At 47.3% G+C, this 16,001-nt stretch overlaps 1 protein-coding gene across 1 annotated transcript in view; it reads left to right on the top strand.

Annotated features, from left to right (window-relative positions):
• Positions 1-2,976: 2,976 nt before the first annotated feature.
• The window catches only part of LOC113409454 (metalloprotease TIKI1-like), a 107,436-nt gene continuing 94,411 nt past the window's right edge, over positions 2,977-16,001 (top strand). The window contains exon 1 of the mRNA XM_026663377.2: positions 2,977-3,102. Coding sequence (XP_026519162.1) covers positions 2,977-3,102 — 126 coding nt within the window. The remainder of the gene's footprint in view (positions 3,103-16,001) is intronic.

Below are 16,001 nucleotides of genomic sequence, written 5' to 3'. Positions count from 1 at the left end.
GGGCTGGTGCAATGCAGCCCTACGGCTGCCAGCCCCACAGCTGCCCGCACCCAGATCACCAATGAAGGCTACCAGTCATGCTGCACCGTCTACCGCCAAAAGGCAGTTAGCTGCTGCTGCTGTGTAGCAATGCAGTCCCACGTCTGCCGGCACCTAGATGACATATGGTGACGGTGAGCTGAGCTGAGCAGGCTCCATGCTTGCCGTGGTATGTTGTCTGCACAGGTAACCCAGGTAAAAAGGCGCGAATCTATTGTCTGCCGTTGCTGTGACGTAGGGGGAGGGACCTGACGACATGTACCCAGAACCCCCCGCGGCACTGTTTTGCATCATCCGGGCATTGGGCTCTCAACCCATAATTCCAATGGGCGGCGGAGACTGCGGGAACTGTGGGATAGCTACCCATAGTGCAATGCGCCGGAAGTCGACGCTAGCCTCGGTACTGTGGACGCGGTCCGCCGAACTAATGCACTTAGAGCATTTTATGTGGGGACACACACAATCGGCTGTATACAACCGATTTCTATAAAACCGGCTTCTATTAATTCGATCTAATTTCGTAGTGTAGACATACCCTTAGTCTGCAGAAGAGAAGAGTGAGGGGGGATTTGATAGTAGCCTTTAATTACCTGACGGGGGGGGTTCCAAAGAGGATGGAGCTCAGCTGTTCTCAGTGGTGGCAGATGACAAAACAAGGAGTAATGGTCTCAAGTTGCAGTGGGGGAGGTTTAGGTTGGATATTAGGAAAAACTTTTTCACTAGGAGGGTGGTGAAGCACTGGAATGGGTTACCCAGGGAAGTGGTGGAATCTCCATCCTTAGAGGTTTTTAAGTCCGGCTTGACAAAGCCCTGGCTGGGATGATTTAGTTGGTGCTGGTCCCGCTTTGAGCAGAGGGTTGGACTAGATGACCTCCAGAGGTCTCTTCCAACCCTAATTTTCTATGATTCTATGGTTTGAAGATGCCTGCTCACAACAACAGGAGCTGTGTGCTGTTGGGGAACACAAATTAGCCCCCTGTAATCCCACACAATTCCATAGGTGTTCATCTCAGGGTTCTAACCTACACACTGCCTAGTGTTAGCATCTAGTGCTTTGAGCTCCTGCAGATAAAAAGGCACTAAAGTAATGAAAAGCACGGGTTGTTGGATAGCACTCTCTTTGGCATCCATCTGTGCTGCTGTACCAGAGTTCAATTGCATGAGTTAGGAGCAGCATTAATTTGTAATTTCCTTGCTGTTGTCAGATTAAAAGTTTGGCTTGGGTCCTTTTTTCTCTCTGTTGCGCTGGCAACTCTTGAAGTCCCACCATTATGTTTATTTTTATCCAAATTAGTTGAATTTATACTGCATATGAATAATACACCACAAGGACCTTTATGCATTTAGTTTCTCTCTCTTGCCCATCTAATGCAGCTACCACACACAGCTTTGGAGAGGTGTCACTCCCATCCTCTGCAAGATCACTGCCAATTTTGCAAAAAGAGTCAGTCTTTTATTGCACCCTGTTTTCCCAGCCCCTGTCCAGTACTGCAAAACACAGGGAGAGTTAAACCCTTCTAATATGTGTTCTGTATTTGCACTTTACGTTTTGGTTTGAATAACTCAGAATGTTCTTTGCAAATGAATTGCACTTTTAACGTATAACTCTTCTAACGCTCACCTGTAGCTCAGGTCAGGTGTAATTTATTTTAGTGTTTAGGTCCCAGTCCTGCATGGACAGATGAAGTCCATAAAAGTTGATCACGGTGTATAAAATTAAGCACATGCGTTAGATCAGGGGTCGGCAACCTTTCAGAAGTGCTGTGCCGAGTCTTCACTTATTCACTCTGATTTAAGGTTTCGCGTGCCAGTAATTTTAACATTTTTAGAAGGTCTCTTTCTCTAAGTCTATAATATATAACTAAACTATTGTTGTATGTAAAGTAAATAAGGTTTTAAAACTGTTTAAGAAGCTTCATTTAAAATTAAATTAAAATGCAGATCCCCCCGGGACTGGTGGCCAGGACCCAGGCAGTGTGAGTGCCACTGAAAATCAGCTCGTGTGCTGCCTTTGGCACACATGCCATAGGTTGCCTACCCTTGCCTTAGATTTTGCAGGATCCAGTCCTGAGTTCTCCAGCACCATGTGTCAATTGCAATCAGATCCAAACCAACTTGTCACTGCTTTCGCTTCCATATGTTTTTATTCCCCCACATCTTCCCTTGTCATTTCCCTTCCTGGCATTTCAGTTTGATTTACTTGCCCTAGAACTAAAAGACCTACTGAGAAGCTGTAGCTCAGACAGAAGGGCTGGGCTTGCTGCAGAAACTGCTGGGTGAGGGTCTCTGGCTTGCATTAAAATCTACGAATTTACTCCCCCCGCCCCCTTTTTTAAAATTATTATTATTATTGCTGCTGCCTGAGCCTGACTCCTCCAATGTCGAGGAAGTGCCTGGCCTCACTCCCTAACCGAAAGTCCCAACGCCCCTGGGCCCTGCAGGAGGAAAGGCCAGAGGAGAGCGAGGGGGTGACTAGACCCCCCAGCCCTGCCCGGCGGGGGGCAGACCCGGGCAGCGGGCTGCTCAGAAAGCTCCGGGCCAGGGGAGCAGCCCGCGCCCCGGGAAGCCGTGTCCTTCCCCCGGGGTCGGGCTGGGGGCGTGGGGGGAAGTTTAGGGTTAGGCACCTCCTGCGGCCAATCGCACGGAGCGGGTGACTTCGTGCCTGCAGCCAGGGGCTGCGGCAGGAACTACAGAGCGGAGCCCGGCCTCCTGCGGGGGAGGAGAGGAGCGGAGCGGCGCGGCCGGTCCCCTCGGGAGGGCTCCCCGCGGCTGCAGAGCCCCGCTCCCCCCCCGGCCGGCATGGCGAGCCCCCCCGCCCGCGCGGCACGGGGACCCTTTAAGGGGAGGGGGCAGGGGCTGGGCGGCTTGGCGCGGGGGTGACTCCGCTCCCCTCCGGCCAGCGCTCGCGGCTCGCCAGTCCCCGGGCTCGGAGCGACGATGGTGCAGCTCGCCTGGGCTTGCCTGGTGCAAAGCTGCCTCCTCCTGCTGGCCCGGGCCCGAGCCCGCCCGAGCCGGAGCCCCTCCAGCGCGGACCCTGCCGCCAGCTGCGAGCTCCACCGGAAAGTAAGTGCCCGGCACGGCTCCGTCCTGGGGCAAGCCCCTGCGGCAGGGCTGGGCTGGGGGGACTTTCCCCTGCCCGGCCGGGAACTCCTGCCTGCCCGCGGCTGGGAGAGTTCAGGCGTGGCGGGGACCCGCCCTGCTCCCCTGGTAGCAGCCCGGCGTGGGACATCTCCCCATGTGGGAGAGCGGCAGGCAGCCGCCTCTGCCGCTTGCCTCCCTCCCTGGCTGGTTTGTGGGATGCAGTTTGGGGCTTTGCCCGCGCCCAGCGCAGGGAGAAGGGAAGTCCTGACTGCCCCCCCCCCCGGCTTTCCCTGCCCTGGCTTCGGGGATCTGTGGGGTCCCCCCCCCTTCCAGCTCAGCTCTTGGGCTCGGAGACACGCCGGAGCAGGGGAGAACATCCTCCCAGAGACGGGAGGGGGGAAGGAGCCGGGCACGGCTGGCTGGCTCATAAAAGATGAGGAGTAAATAGTGAAGTGATGGGATTTCCAGTGTCCGTAATGAGACCCAGCCAGGGGAGATAAGGAGGAGTGAAGAGCGCCAGGCTGCTGTTTGTGTGGGTCCTGCCGTGTTTACTTTCTGCAGTTCTGATTCCTTTGCCAATCACTCCAATTCCAACCCACCCCTCCCTTTGCAGCCTGCCAGTGATCAGAAGTGTTCTCCAAACATGACCCTGTTTGGTCTAGCTCCTGATCCTGGTAACGCCACCAGTGTTTGCTCTCTCTGCACAACATGATTTGAATTAAACTAGTTCAATCTCCACTTAAGCTCTTTTTGTGAAATCCTGCAAATTCATCTAGCTAGGTCCATAGAGGGTGCTGGACTTTTAAAGTTGGAATGAAAGGGTGCAAAAGGCAGGCAAATCACTTCACTAGCAGAGCGAAGTGTGAACATGTTGAAAACTGTCCTAAGCCTGCTCTGTAGATGACCCTTTTAACTTAACTTTAAGATTGAACCTTTTAACTTGAAAATGGTAACAGAACATAGATCCAAACCAAGAGTAAAACCTGACTCCTCACATTTATTGCTTGAGAATATCTGACTGGTTTTTTAAATGACCATGTGATTCAGTTTTCCATAGATTCTTTGACAGTACGGAAAATTTACAGAAGACTTGTTCTTTTGTCTGTTTCCAGTCCTCTTAGGCATGGCATACCAAGTTTTATTAAGGTACCCATAATGTATTATTCCCCTCATGGAAATCTTGCTGTGGAGCTCTCTTTTAATAAGAACTGCTGCAAGAAATGTGTAACTAAAACCAGTTTCTCATAAAGTAGCCACCAGCAGTTTTTTCTTAGTGCTCAGAAAGAGTTCTGGCTAGAGCAGCTCGTAATATAGAAGAAGGTGAAATCAGAGCACAGAAGGATTAAATGCCTACTGTGAGCATCATATGCAAACAGAGAATTGATGGTAATGGACATAATACACTTTTTAGTTTAATTAATGAAGGATGACCTCAATCTGTGCCTGCCTGGTATGGTATAGTTAAGCCTTGCTAGGATGGTTGCCTGGAGACAAACTAATAGTACAACTTGGCACTTATATAGCGTGTTACATGGTCAAAGACCTGAATGAACATTAAAAAATGAATCCATACCCTGAGGAGGTAGCTATGGAATATTATGCCCATTTTATGGATGGGGAGAATGAGAGAGATTAAAGTGACTTGCTCCAACCCACAGAGTGGCCCAGCTTTCTGCAAGGGTATGTGCCCCACATGTGAAGTGCCTGTTGTGTGTGCAAATCAGGGATGTGCCCCTAGGAATGGGCATGCACAAATCCCAAACTTCACATCCACAGTGCTTGTTGGCACACACGAGTCAGGCACAAGAAAAGGGTGAGCGCAGACTTGGGAGAAATGGGACTGTTCTCCTGCTTCAGGCGGCAAGTCACTTCCGTGAAACAGATGGGAGTTACTAGTTTGCAGTGTTGTAGCTGTGCTGGTCCCAGGGTATAAGAGAGACCAGGTGGGTGAGGTAATATCCTTTATTAGACCAGCTTCTGTTGGTGAGGGAGACAAGCTTTCAAGCTCCACAGAGCTCTTCTTCGTGTCTGGAGTTATTAGTGTCCTACAACGCAGCTTAGCTACAAGCTGTGGGTGTAGTTTTGAGGAGGGCTGGGGGGGCATTGATTTCCCCCCCCCAACTGCAAGTCTTGGGCAGGCACGGAATTTGCCCCCCTTTCCTCCCCCCACGCACAGCTCTGTTGGCTTAACTGCAGCTGCCCCCACCTCCCAAATATAGAAGTCAAACTATGCCTATGCGCCAAGCACCACCTGAATCTGAATCTACTTTCATAGTTTGTTTTACCTTTAGTAAAGAACTTCTCAGTGTCATGGCTTCCTGCTGGCTTTCGCCAAGACTTGTCACTTCTGCCAAGGCGGTCCGTTACTTTGGCACGCTGTTTGCCAGAATTGCTATCTGGTTGTGTTTCTGTTACGCCAAAAATCTATCCTCATAAAAAATAAAAAGTATCACTCAACCCCCAAGCTGGACGGTTGACAACCATACTAATTAGCAAGCTAGTAGCATAAACTTTTGTTATTACTGACCTGTTTGAGGCCATCTCTACACGATTGAATTTGACTGTCTGAACATGATTGTTCCCAGTCGTATTAGCTGATCCATGTTGAGCATGATTAAGCAGCAAGTGAGGATGAGGACAAAACATGATGAACAAAAGTATAAGGCCAAGATTTTCAGAAGTGACTAGTAATTTTTGGAAGCCTCAGTTTTTGGGTGCCCAATTTGAAACACTTCAAAGGGGCCTGACTTTCCGAAAGTGCTGAGTACCCACCCTCCGAAAATCAGATGCTTTTAAGGTGTCTCAAGTTCGGCATCCAAAAAATTAAGGCACCCAAAATCACTGGTCACTTTCGGAAACCTTAGCCATTCTTTCTCTAGTTCATTAAGAAGTGTTGCAGTGTGTTGGATTCAGTGCGTGGCTTAGAGGCAACCTGCCCTGTTCTCATGTACCTGAGAAGATGCTCGACATGGTTTGCCCCATCTAGGCTCACTCCTAATGTTTAGCCCTGCGTTAGCTAACATGATTGCAGCCAACCATGTTCAGACACAGCAAATGTCATAGCATAGAACAGACCTGAAAGGAGCTAGGATCCATCGAAGTGCAGGGCTCCTATACTTAGGGAGGTGACAAATCCACAATTGGCTCATCTCTGTGCACAGTACACCCTTGGTTTTACAATGATTTAGGGATCCTGTGGGAGGATTTAGCAGCTGACCAGTGGGGTCAGGTTGGAGACCCTTGTTATCAGGAGCTGTGTGAAGGTTTGGTAGCTGGGAAAAGAAGGCCAGGGATAACTTTTTATTGCTCTATCCACTTGTGAGCTTCTCTCCCACGTGCTGGCCGCAGGGACACCTACCTGCAGCCCACCTGTCTCATCCTGGCTCCTGCTGCCTCCTACTGAACTGTCCATACACCAGGCAGCAGTAGAGTCTGGGGCTTTCCCAGTCGGAATCAATCAGGAATCGGGGCTTTGGAGCACCACAGACTTGACTGTGTGTCACGCTACAGGAAGCTTATCGGAGATGCCAGAGCGGGCCTAGCACAGACGGCGCTCAACCCCTGCCAAGGTGGAAGGCGGTTTGCCAGCCAGCCAGTCAATTTATTACTGGAGCCAGGATGTAAACCAGATTTCAGTGTAATCAGTGGCGGCACCCTCATAAAACTGGGTCATGTCTGGAGAGCAGGTGCCAGACCGGGCTCGGCTCCCTTCAGAGCGCGGGGCATAGAAGCCAGGGGCTTGTGTGAATTTGTAGCAAGGACTTTAAAAAAAACAAAAAAGTTTGGGGGCATTTGTAAACTTTGGCAGAAAAAATTGTATTTATGGAAAACCGCAAACCTCCGGTTGAAAAGCCCAACATGTTTTCACCAGCAGTTGATGCAACAAGACTTTTACCCTTTGTCAAGAAAACCTGAGGTGAAATGTGTTAATGATGTCTCATTATCTCCTGATTACTATGCCATTAAAATGTGAGACCGCCTGTAGTTTTCCATATTGGCAGTCTGCTTCCTCAGGTCATTAGGACAGTGGGAGAAATGACACTATTCAATGATAGATTTTATTTTCAGGTCGTATAAATAGGAGTATCCAGCTATTTTCAAAGGGGTGTTGTGTAGAAAGGAAACACACTCTTGAAATGCCACATGAACACTTCTAACTCCATCTCTTTTTTTTTTAAACAACATTCCCCATTGTGCCTGAAGAGGATAAAGTTTTTTTTTTTAAATTCCAGTTCCTCAAATTATGGGATGTGCTTTTTCTTACCTCCCTAAATTGCTTTTACACCTGCCTTCCTCTGTGACTCCCAAACCTTCCATCCTGATGCAAGTGTGTGTATTCAGGGTCTGAAAGAGATAAGTTGCTGTTTGAGGGAATTGGCAAACAATAATTCTTCAAAAAAACAACAAGGAGTCCTTGTGGAAAACTAACACGGTTACCACTCTGAAATAATTCTTCAGAGAGCTTTCTTGTCAAAGCTCCATGTTATAGCTAAAACTGCAGCCAATAATTCTCCCCAAATCCTGCATTTTTGGCACAGTAGAAACCATTCTGTTTTCCTGGGGGGAAAAAGCTTTTAAAAGAATTAATTTGCAAGAGTGTCTTTTGTGAACATTTAGGGTTTTCCCCATTCACGAACGAACTCTTTTGATCTGGTAGTGTATTTTGCTAAATGTTGATGCACGTTTATGTGTTTAATGCCAGCACCCAGGGATTAGCAGTTGTAACTTTTTACTAGTGTATGGAGCATTGTTCATGATAAATGGGCCAATTAATCTAAATGGCTAACTTTTCCCCATTATATTTGCTTCAAAAGAGCATACGCAGTTTGTCCCTTTATGTTCTCTCATCCGTCTGCTGTAAATTCTGGCTTTTCATTTGAAAACTGATTTTTATTTTTCCTCTCTGGTGAAAAAAGATACTGAATTTGGATTCTTTTAATAGTTGTATGCAATGCAGTCCTTTTCCCCAGGCAAACACCATTAAACTAGATTTAGGATATTAAGTATGTCAGTAATTTAAAGGGGGGAAAATTAAGAGAATATTAATAATAATGTATTTAACATTTGCATATAGGTGCATGGGGCACTTCACTCACTAGTCTCTAAGGTGCCACAAGTACTCCTGTTCTTTTTGCGGATACAGACTAACACGGCTGCTACTCTGAAACCTGTATAAAGACATAGGCCCCGATCCTCAAAAGTTGTTAGGCGCCTAAATACCTTTTGAGGATCAGAGCCACAGTCCCTGCTTTGAATAGAATCATAGAATATCAGGGTTGGAAGGGACCTCAAGAGGTCATCTAGTCCAACCCCCTGCTCAAAGCAGGACCAATCCCCAACTAAATAGCTACAAGCTAAGTGGAACGGGACAAGATGGGACACTGACAGAGATAAGCAACAGACAAAGGGGATAGAAGGAGTGCAAAAAGCACATGCAGAGTAAGATTTTGGGGCTGCTTGAGGGATGTATTCCTAGTTTTGTATTACAGCACTTAAAAAAAAAATAAAAGAGCGAGACGATGGCAGTAAATTCAAAGAGGCCGTGTGGTGCAGCAGATTGGCCACTGGACTGGGACGCAGATGACCCGGATTCTGTTTCTGGCTCTGAATTATTACGGTGACAGAGGCCCTAACTGAGACTGGAGCCACTGTAGGTTCACATAGTGACATTCTCTGCCCTGAAGAACGTACAGTCTAAATATGCGAGACAGACACAGAGTGGGAGGGAAGAACAGAGGTGATGTGGCTTGCCAAAGATCACACAGCAGGTCACAAACCGAGTTCTGACTAGAACTCAGCACTTTTGATCCCCAGTTCAGTTCTGTACCCACTGCACCACACCGCCAGTGACAAGTCCTTTCCTTGTTGATTTTCTATATTCTCGCTCGTTTGTCATCAGCTTTCTGGTAACCAGGTGCCCAGTGTAATTCCACTGGAGATCTTTGTTTCTTCCCCTTGCTTAGCTGCATTATTTATTTTCTGTATTTTTGTAGTGTTTTACTGCAACCAATAAAAGGTTCCAACGGTTTTGAAATAACTGTTGGGGAGGGAAATTACAGTATCCCTGATAGATGTGTTACAATAAAATACTTTGTGCGGATGTCATATAAACCTTCCTGTTTGACAGGTTTTCGCTCTGATCTACCAACGGATCTCTGTCAGCACATGAAACGATATATGTCAACTGACAAATGAAGTAGGAGGTGTATAGTTGGGGACTGAATGTTATGTCCTGTTACGGTCCCGTAAATGCTGCTTGTGTCCTCCTGGAAAAGCAAGCCGGCAATTGCAGCAAAACCTTTCGCTGTCGGTTTAAAATAGCTTGAATCTGGGGGTTGGTCTATTTCATAATGTCTCAAAAATAAATCCATGAAAAAGCTGTTGGAAACACCCCTTAGCAAGAGCATTTGGCACCTCTGCGCTGCTAAAACAAATAAAAGGAAGTCAAGGTGCACACAGAATTGTAAAATTATCTAAAGGTAACTGGATCAGCTAATTTGAGGAGACAGCTTGGCCTAGTGGTGAGGGCACAGGATTCTGTTCCTAGTCGTGCTAGCAACTGTGATTTGGCCTTAAGCAAGTCACTTTGCCTCCCCATTTCCCTCAAATGCTTTTCTGTCTTTTGGGGCTCTTTGCGGCAGGGACATATTATCTCCTACGATATGTGTGTGCAGTGCCTAGGACAGTAGGGTTCTGATCTCTGCTGGGGCCTACCTAGCTATGGTCTTTATCTGGCCCTCATCACTGTCGTATCCGAGCACCTCACAGTCTTTAAAGTAGCCGCACAACAACCCTCCGAGGCAGGGTAGTGCTACTACGCCCATTTTACTGATGGAAACTTAGGCAGCCTGCAAACTGAGCAACCTAGGTCTCCCAAATCCTAGGCTTGTGTCCTGACCACTGGACCATCCTTCCTCTCCTCCTTCTGGCATCTAGGCACGGTCACAATATACATAATAAATTGAGTAAAATACATTGAAATTAGCGGAGTTGCATGGCCCCCTTTGCATCTCTCTGGCAGTGTCAAAGGGCCGTAAAGTGCAATGTCCACTTTAAGGCCCCTTTCTGCTGCTGGAGCAGTGTAAAATGACCTTAGTGGAATCAGACCCAGTGGCTTTATCTACTAAATGTTCTTGAAATGAGGTGAGAGAGAGAGGCTGCCAACTATTACATAGCGCTGGGAGGGTGAGCAAGAGTCACCACTGTTCCTGTGTTATCTCACAGCCACTTAGCACTTTGTCGAACTGCTCCCCTTTTACTGGGGGGGGGGGAGGGAGGAGGAAGGGGGGATGTTTGCTTGCTTGCTTTTATCTCTAAACTACATGGAAAAAATACCTAACAATAGAAGAGCTGCACAAGGGCAAGTTAGGATCAGTGCATGATACGCACAGGGTGGAGTTTTCAAAGGCACTCGGCTTGGCTGTGAGCTCCTCCAAGTCCAGGGCAGTAGAATCAGGCCAATGCAGAATGCATTTGAAAGTCTCACCCACAATTATCATCTCAGGTGCTTGGGTGGCTGAGCACCTCACACTCTGGAATGTATTTACTCTCTCAGCATCTGGGGGGCAGGCCAGGGCTGTTATCCCCATTGTACAGATGGGGAGCTGAGGTGCATGGGGACTAAGTGACATGCCCAAGGTCACACAGGAAGCCTGTGGCACAGCAGGGAACTGAGCCAAGGTCTCCCTCATCTCAGGCTAGTGCTTTAACCACTAGTCCCTCCTTCCTCTCGCATCACTGCCACCTCGTTCTCTCAATCTGTGCTGAGTAGCGTTCTGGCACAATTAAGGAACTGTCCCTACCTTACTGGACACCTACTAACCAGAGGCCTATAACAAAGCTGTAGATTTGGGGGCGAGAAGAGTGGGTGGAAGAAACATGAGGGAGCTCCAGAGGCAGTTCCTTTGGTGAGCTGCCCAACCTCCCCTGAACACCTTCAATGGCTGGAAAGAGGGAGGCTGCTGGGGAAATGGGCATAAGTAATAACACCTGCTTTCCTAGGAGAGTGGGGGTGTCAAATGCTTTGAACCCCGGCACCACCTGCTGGCAGAAGATACAACTTCCTGCAGCTACTTCTACAACTCTGCTTTGGCCAGTGGGATTGATTATGTTCAAGTGTTGGGCTCCTGTCCACAGCTGCCTCTGTTGTGCAGTACTAAGGGTGTGCTTTCCCGCCAGATATGCCGTCCTTCCAAAGAGATGGTAAATGGAGGCCCATTCTGCCCATGGCTAATGCCTGTTCCTGTGGGAATTAAAGATCCCATAATAGTTTTCAGAGAGAAGTGCGGAGGCCCAGCCTGCCCTTATTAGTAATAACGCTTGCTGCTGTTTAGTGCACAGAAATGTCTGTAATAACACCCAAGTACTCTTTAGGCACCGAGATCTCATCTGAGACTGGGTGAGAGCCATTGCTGAGTGCGTAACCTGGGCTGGCTTCTCCAACACAGTACACTGTACTTACAGATTGCAAGCTCTTCGGGGCAGAGACTGTCATTCTCTCTATGTCTGTACAGAGCCTAGCATGGTGGGGCCCTGATCTGTTTGGCCTGTAGATGCTACTGCAAAATAATTCTTTGATAATAATAATAATAAATGTACTTTCAGTATCTATCTGATTGCTTTCTAAAGGACTGCCCAGAGTATGTGAGTATTATGGCAATTACTCTTCTGGTGAGTTTGTTTATGATCCTGGCTGAACCTCACTGTCACCCTTTATGTTCCAGCCAGATAAAGCTCGGCTCTCTGCATGTTGGCTTTAGCCTTCCAGCAGCTTTTGTTCGGTAAATCAGTTGAGCCAATGAAATTTTAAGCTAGCCAGGGGCAACTCTTTCCCTAAGATTCCTTTTAGCTTTGGCTCCGCCTGTACATTGCCTGTCACATACAAGATCAGACCTGTTTAAAGCAAAGGATGCCCTTTCAACCCCATCCGTAGCTAGGGCTGCTCTCCTGTCGTTTTGTTTGCTTGCGGCTAGTAAGTGACACCACTTGTCACTCCTCCTCTCTGGCTTCCATTTGTCTCCATTTGTTTTCTAGCCACATTAACGTCTCCCTTGCATTTTCCCTAATAACTGGTTTAGTCACCTATAAAATTAAAATGCTGGTGAATAAAAGGATCTTACACTCTTTAAAGAGACCTTGTCAACTTGAAAATCACATTGATTTTCATGGGAGTGGCTGGTGTTCTGCGCTCTGGAAAATCAGGCCATGTATTTAATGCCTAAATGTAGGCACCCATTTAAAAAAAAAAAATCTTGCACTCAAAGTTTAGGCCCATGGTGCGTGTTTTGGAAAATCCCCCTACCTCTGAAGTCAACAGTAAAAACTCTCATAGACTTCAGGGGGAGAAGGGTTAAATCAAGAATGAGCGCTCTGGCAAGTCGCACCCTGAGCGTCCTATTCTTAATGAAGGTTAAGACTGTGCAGAAGTTGATGACGCTCTGCCTGGGGAAAGCCTCTGTCCTTACCACAGGTGAGTAGCCCATTTGTAAAGATTTCACATCCTGGATGAGTGGATTCTCATTAAGTCAAAAATAAAATAAATCAAAATGACTGTAAAAGCCCTGGGAAATGAAGCAGCAGCAGTGCAGCAAACACCCAGTCAACACTTACTCCAAGCCAAACCTCCCCTGATACAGAACCACATTCCCTTGCCCAGGAAGTTGATGGAGGAAGATGATGTCTGTCTGTATCTGTACGAGTTTTTTCATGAAGTACTCCTGTTCTTTTTGCCCAGGAAGGTCTCCCGTAACCATTTGGGGGATAGGGGAGATTTTCTAAGGCACCGATAGCAGTTAGGTGCCTGACTCCATGGAAAGAGCGTGGAAATTAGCTGCCCAACTGCCATTTGTGCTTTTGAAAATCTCCTTGTTGGTCTTCCAGGCTTACTTCTACACAGTTCTCTCTCCTGATATTTAAACATTTGGGGCTAGATTCTCCTCGCACTAAAGCCTGCTCTGGAAACACAGAGAGAGAGACCTTACAGTGGGAGGGACTTAGTGTAAAGGAAAATTCAGTGCTTGTGCCATCAAACTTCCCTCAGATTCATTTTAAAATGACCTCCCTTACTAGTGTTCTTAGTTCCTTTCTGTCTCCTGGCGCAGCTTTTCCTCCAGCTTTGCTCGTCTTTCTCTTTTCTTTGTCTGTTTTGTTTTCTCTGTTTAATTGCGGTTAGCGTTACGTTTATCTTCCTAAGCCCAATCTTCTTTACCTCCCCTTTCTATTCACGGCACTTAGATCTCGATTCATCAAACCATCCTGATTCAGTAAAGCACTAACCCATGTGCTTAATTTAAAGCCTGTGCTTAAGTTTCATTAAAGTCGTTGGACCTTAAGCACATGGATTCAAAAAAACTTCCCTATTCGGGAAGGGGTCATGGACATGTGCCTACTAAAGTCAGGGCAAGTGCTAAATTGGGCTTTGCTTCATGTCTATTTTCACTCTTCTGTTAGTTATTACTTTACATATTTCTGTCCCTTCCCTATGTCAAACCTCTCATAGAATCATAGAATATCAGGGTTGGAAGAGACCTCAGGAGGTCATCTAATCCCACCCCCTGCTCAAAGCAGGACCAACACCAACTCTCCCATCTCTATTAAACCATCCTCTCCATCTTCCCCCCTCTACTTTCTCTGCTTGCTTTTTCCTCATTCATGCTCTTTTCCACTTTCTTTTTCCATAGTCACTTCCTCACCTTCTTTTCATGTCCCTGCCCTGTCCTTCCTCTTTTCCCCATCTAGCATCACATGGTCTGTTGTATTTTTCTAGCCTCTTCCTTCAGGCCAGCAGGACCCTTTTGCTCTTGTTTAGCTTCCTGCAGGATGAGGGAGTCGAGGATTGAGAAATCCCAACATGACAGAAAATGCTAACTCAGCGATAAAGAGTGGGTTTTGTGGCATGTGTGTCAGTAACATATTCCAATGTGTCATGCCAGCTGTGGGAGGCACCTTTCACTTCTTCGGCGCGCATGTAACTTTGCCTCATACGCTGCAGTCCTCACTTGATTTGGAGATCTAGTCTCTGGGTGACAGTAAAGTGGACTTGCTGGAGTTTTCAGCTGAGGAGTGCTGCGATCTGGAGCTGTGTTTGATAGAGAACACTCTCAGAAAACATTGTCTGGGATGAGCCACTGAGGAATTATCTTTCAGATTAACCCTTCTGGCCCTAGGTTTCCACTAGAAATGCATAGGCAATGTGTTTCCAATAAGTCTTCTAAGGAGCCTGTTCTGCATTTACCAGCCAGAGCAAGGCATCTAAGCTCAACATCCAAGCACACTTAAATCTAACCCCAGCTCTGGGGCAATCTTTTGGCTGAAAGCTGACCGTATGTTTGAACTGAGTGTCTGGATGTCCCTGTTGGAGCCAGACATTCGATAGCCAGATCTTCCTGCCGGGCAGGGATGGGGTGGAGATTCCAGATGTTTTGTGCTTCCCTGCTTGTGGGCAATCAGGAGCAGCAACTCTGCCTGCAGATTGTCTCTTACAGCAGTGCTGACCCCATTGTGTACTCTGATTGTAGATTACCTGGGCCCGCTCATCAGCTGGTGTGAACTGGCATCGCTCCTTTGAGTGAAGCCGTTGAAGATGTGGTAACTCCATATATATTTATTGTCATGCCATAGACCACTCAAAGGCTTGATACAACATTACCCTCTAGGATTCTTTGAGATGTTATGGTCAGTTCCAGGGGAACACTTTAAATCATTCTCTATTAAAACAAACAAACAGTGAAGTCTGAGAACCAGACACTGAAATCTAAGCCACCACAGGGCAGGATCTTTGCAGAACTCGTTCTAATGTTTGTTGCTACTAAAGTAACAAAGTTGTGCAGTTAGGACTCTGAAGGCATTTGAAAACAACATTTAAAAAAAAAAAAGAAAGATAAACATTTTTCTCTATTTCAAAAACCATTTCTTGGAACTGTGGGCCAGGTCTGTCTCTCAAGCAGCATTCTAGCTTCCTCTTTTGTCTTCTAAAGCAATTGCCTTTTTCTCCCAAAGCTGTGCTGAGGTAGGTTACGCCGAGGGGTCGGGAACGGGCATCAGCCACCTGTGCAGCCTGTGTTTCCAAATTATTATCCGAGTCTGTTCCTTATCCACCTGCCTGTTACTTTTCATGTTACATGCTGACTCCGAGGCTCTCCAAGGATGTGAAGCTTGGCAAGCGCATTCCCTCACCAAACATATTTGCATCACAAAAAGCTGTGTCCAGGCTGTTTCCTGGATGAAAGTTGTCTGTCTCCAGGCATGTTTCCTTTTTCCTGGAGGGCCTCAGAAATAATCCATGGCCGCTAAAACCACGGGCTTTTCCTGGTGGAGAGGTTGAAGGGTGGAGATAGTGGCAGCGAATCGACTTCACCAAAACAATGGCCGCATTTGCCCCACTCCACGGCTGGGGTGCAAGTGCCTTCCATGGAGGTTGGCTAACTTCGATTCCCCTCCCTGTCCGGTATCTGCAGGCAGTGATGTCATCAAGGGCAGGGCTGAAGTCTCTGTTGCTTGGGTTTTTCTGTGAGATGGAGAGGCCAGAGCCACTAGCTTTATTTTTAAAAAAATAATGAAAATGGGGTTTGTGTTTAAAAAAAGAAAGAAAATCCCCAGTAAGATGGAAGGGACTTTATGACCAAAGGACTCTCACAAGCTGAAAAAACAACCATGGTCCCAAAAGCATTGCAGGTCCCCTGTTGTTAATAGCGCCTAGCTCTGATCATCAGTAGGTCTCAAAGCACTTCGCAAAGGAGGTCTGTCTCATCATCCTCATTTAACAGACAGGGAAACTGAGGCATGGAGCGGTGAGGTGACTTCCCCCAGCTGGGCAGAGCCAGGAATAGAACCCAGGTCTCCTAAGTCCCCGCCCCCATGCTCTATCCACTAGGCAATACTGC

The sequence above is a fragment of the Terrapene carolina genome, unplaced genomic scaffold (assembly GCF_002925995.2).
Source record: "Terrapene carolina triunguis isolate 2854851 unplaced genomic scaffold, T_m_triunguis-2.0 Scaffold33392, whole genome shotgun sequence".
NCBI classification, from domain to species: Eukaryota; Metazoa; Chordata; order Testudines; family Emydidae; genus Terrapene; species Terrapene triunguis.
This window is presented reverse-complemented; position numbering and strand designations above follow the sequence as displayed.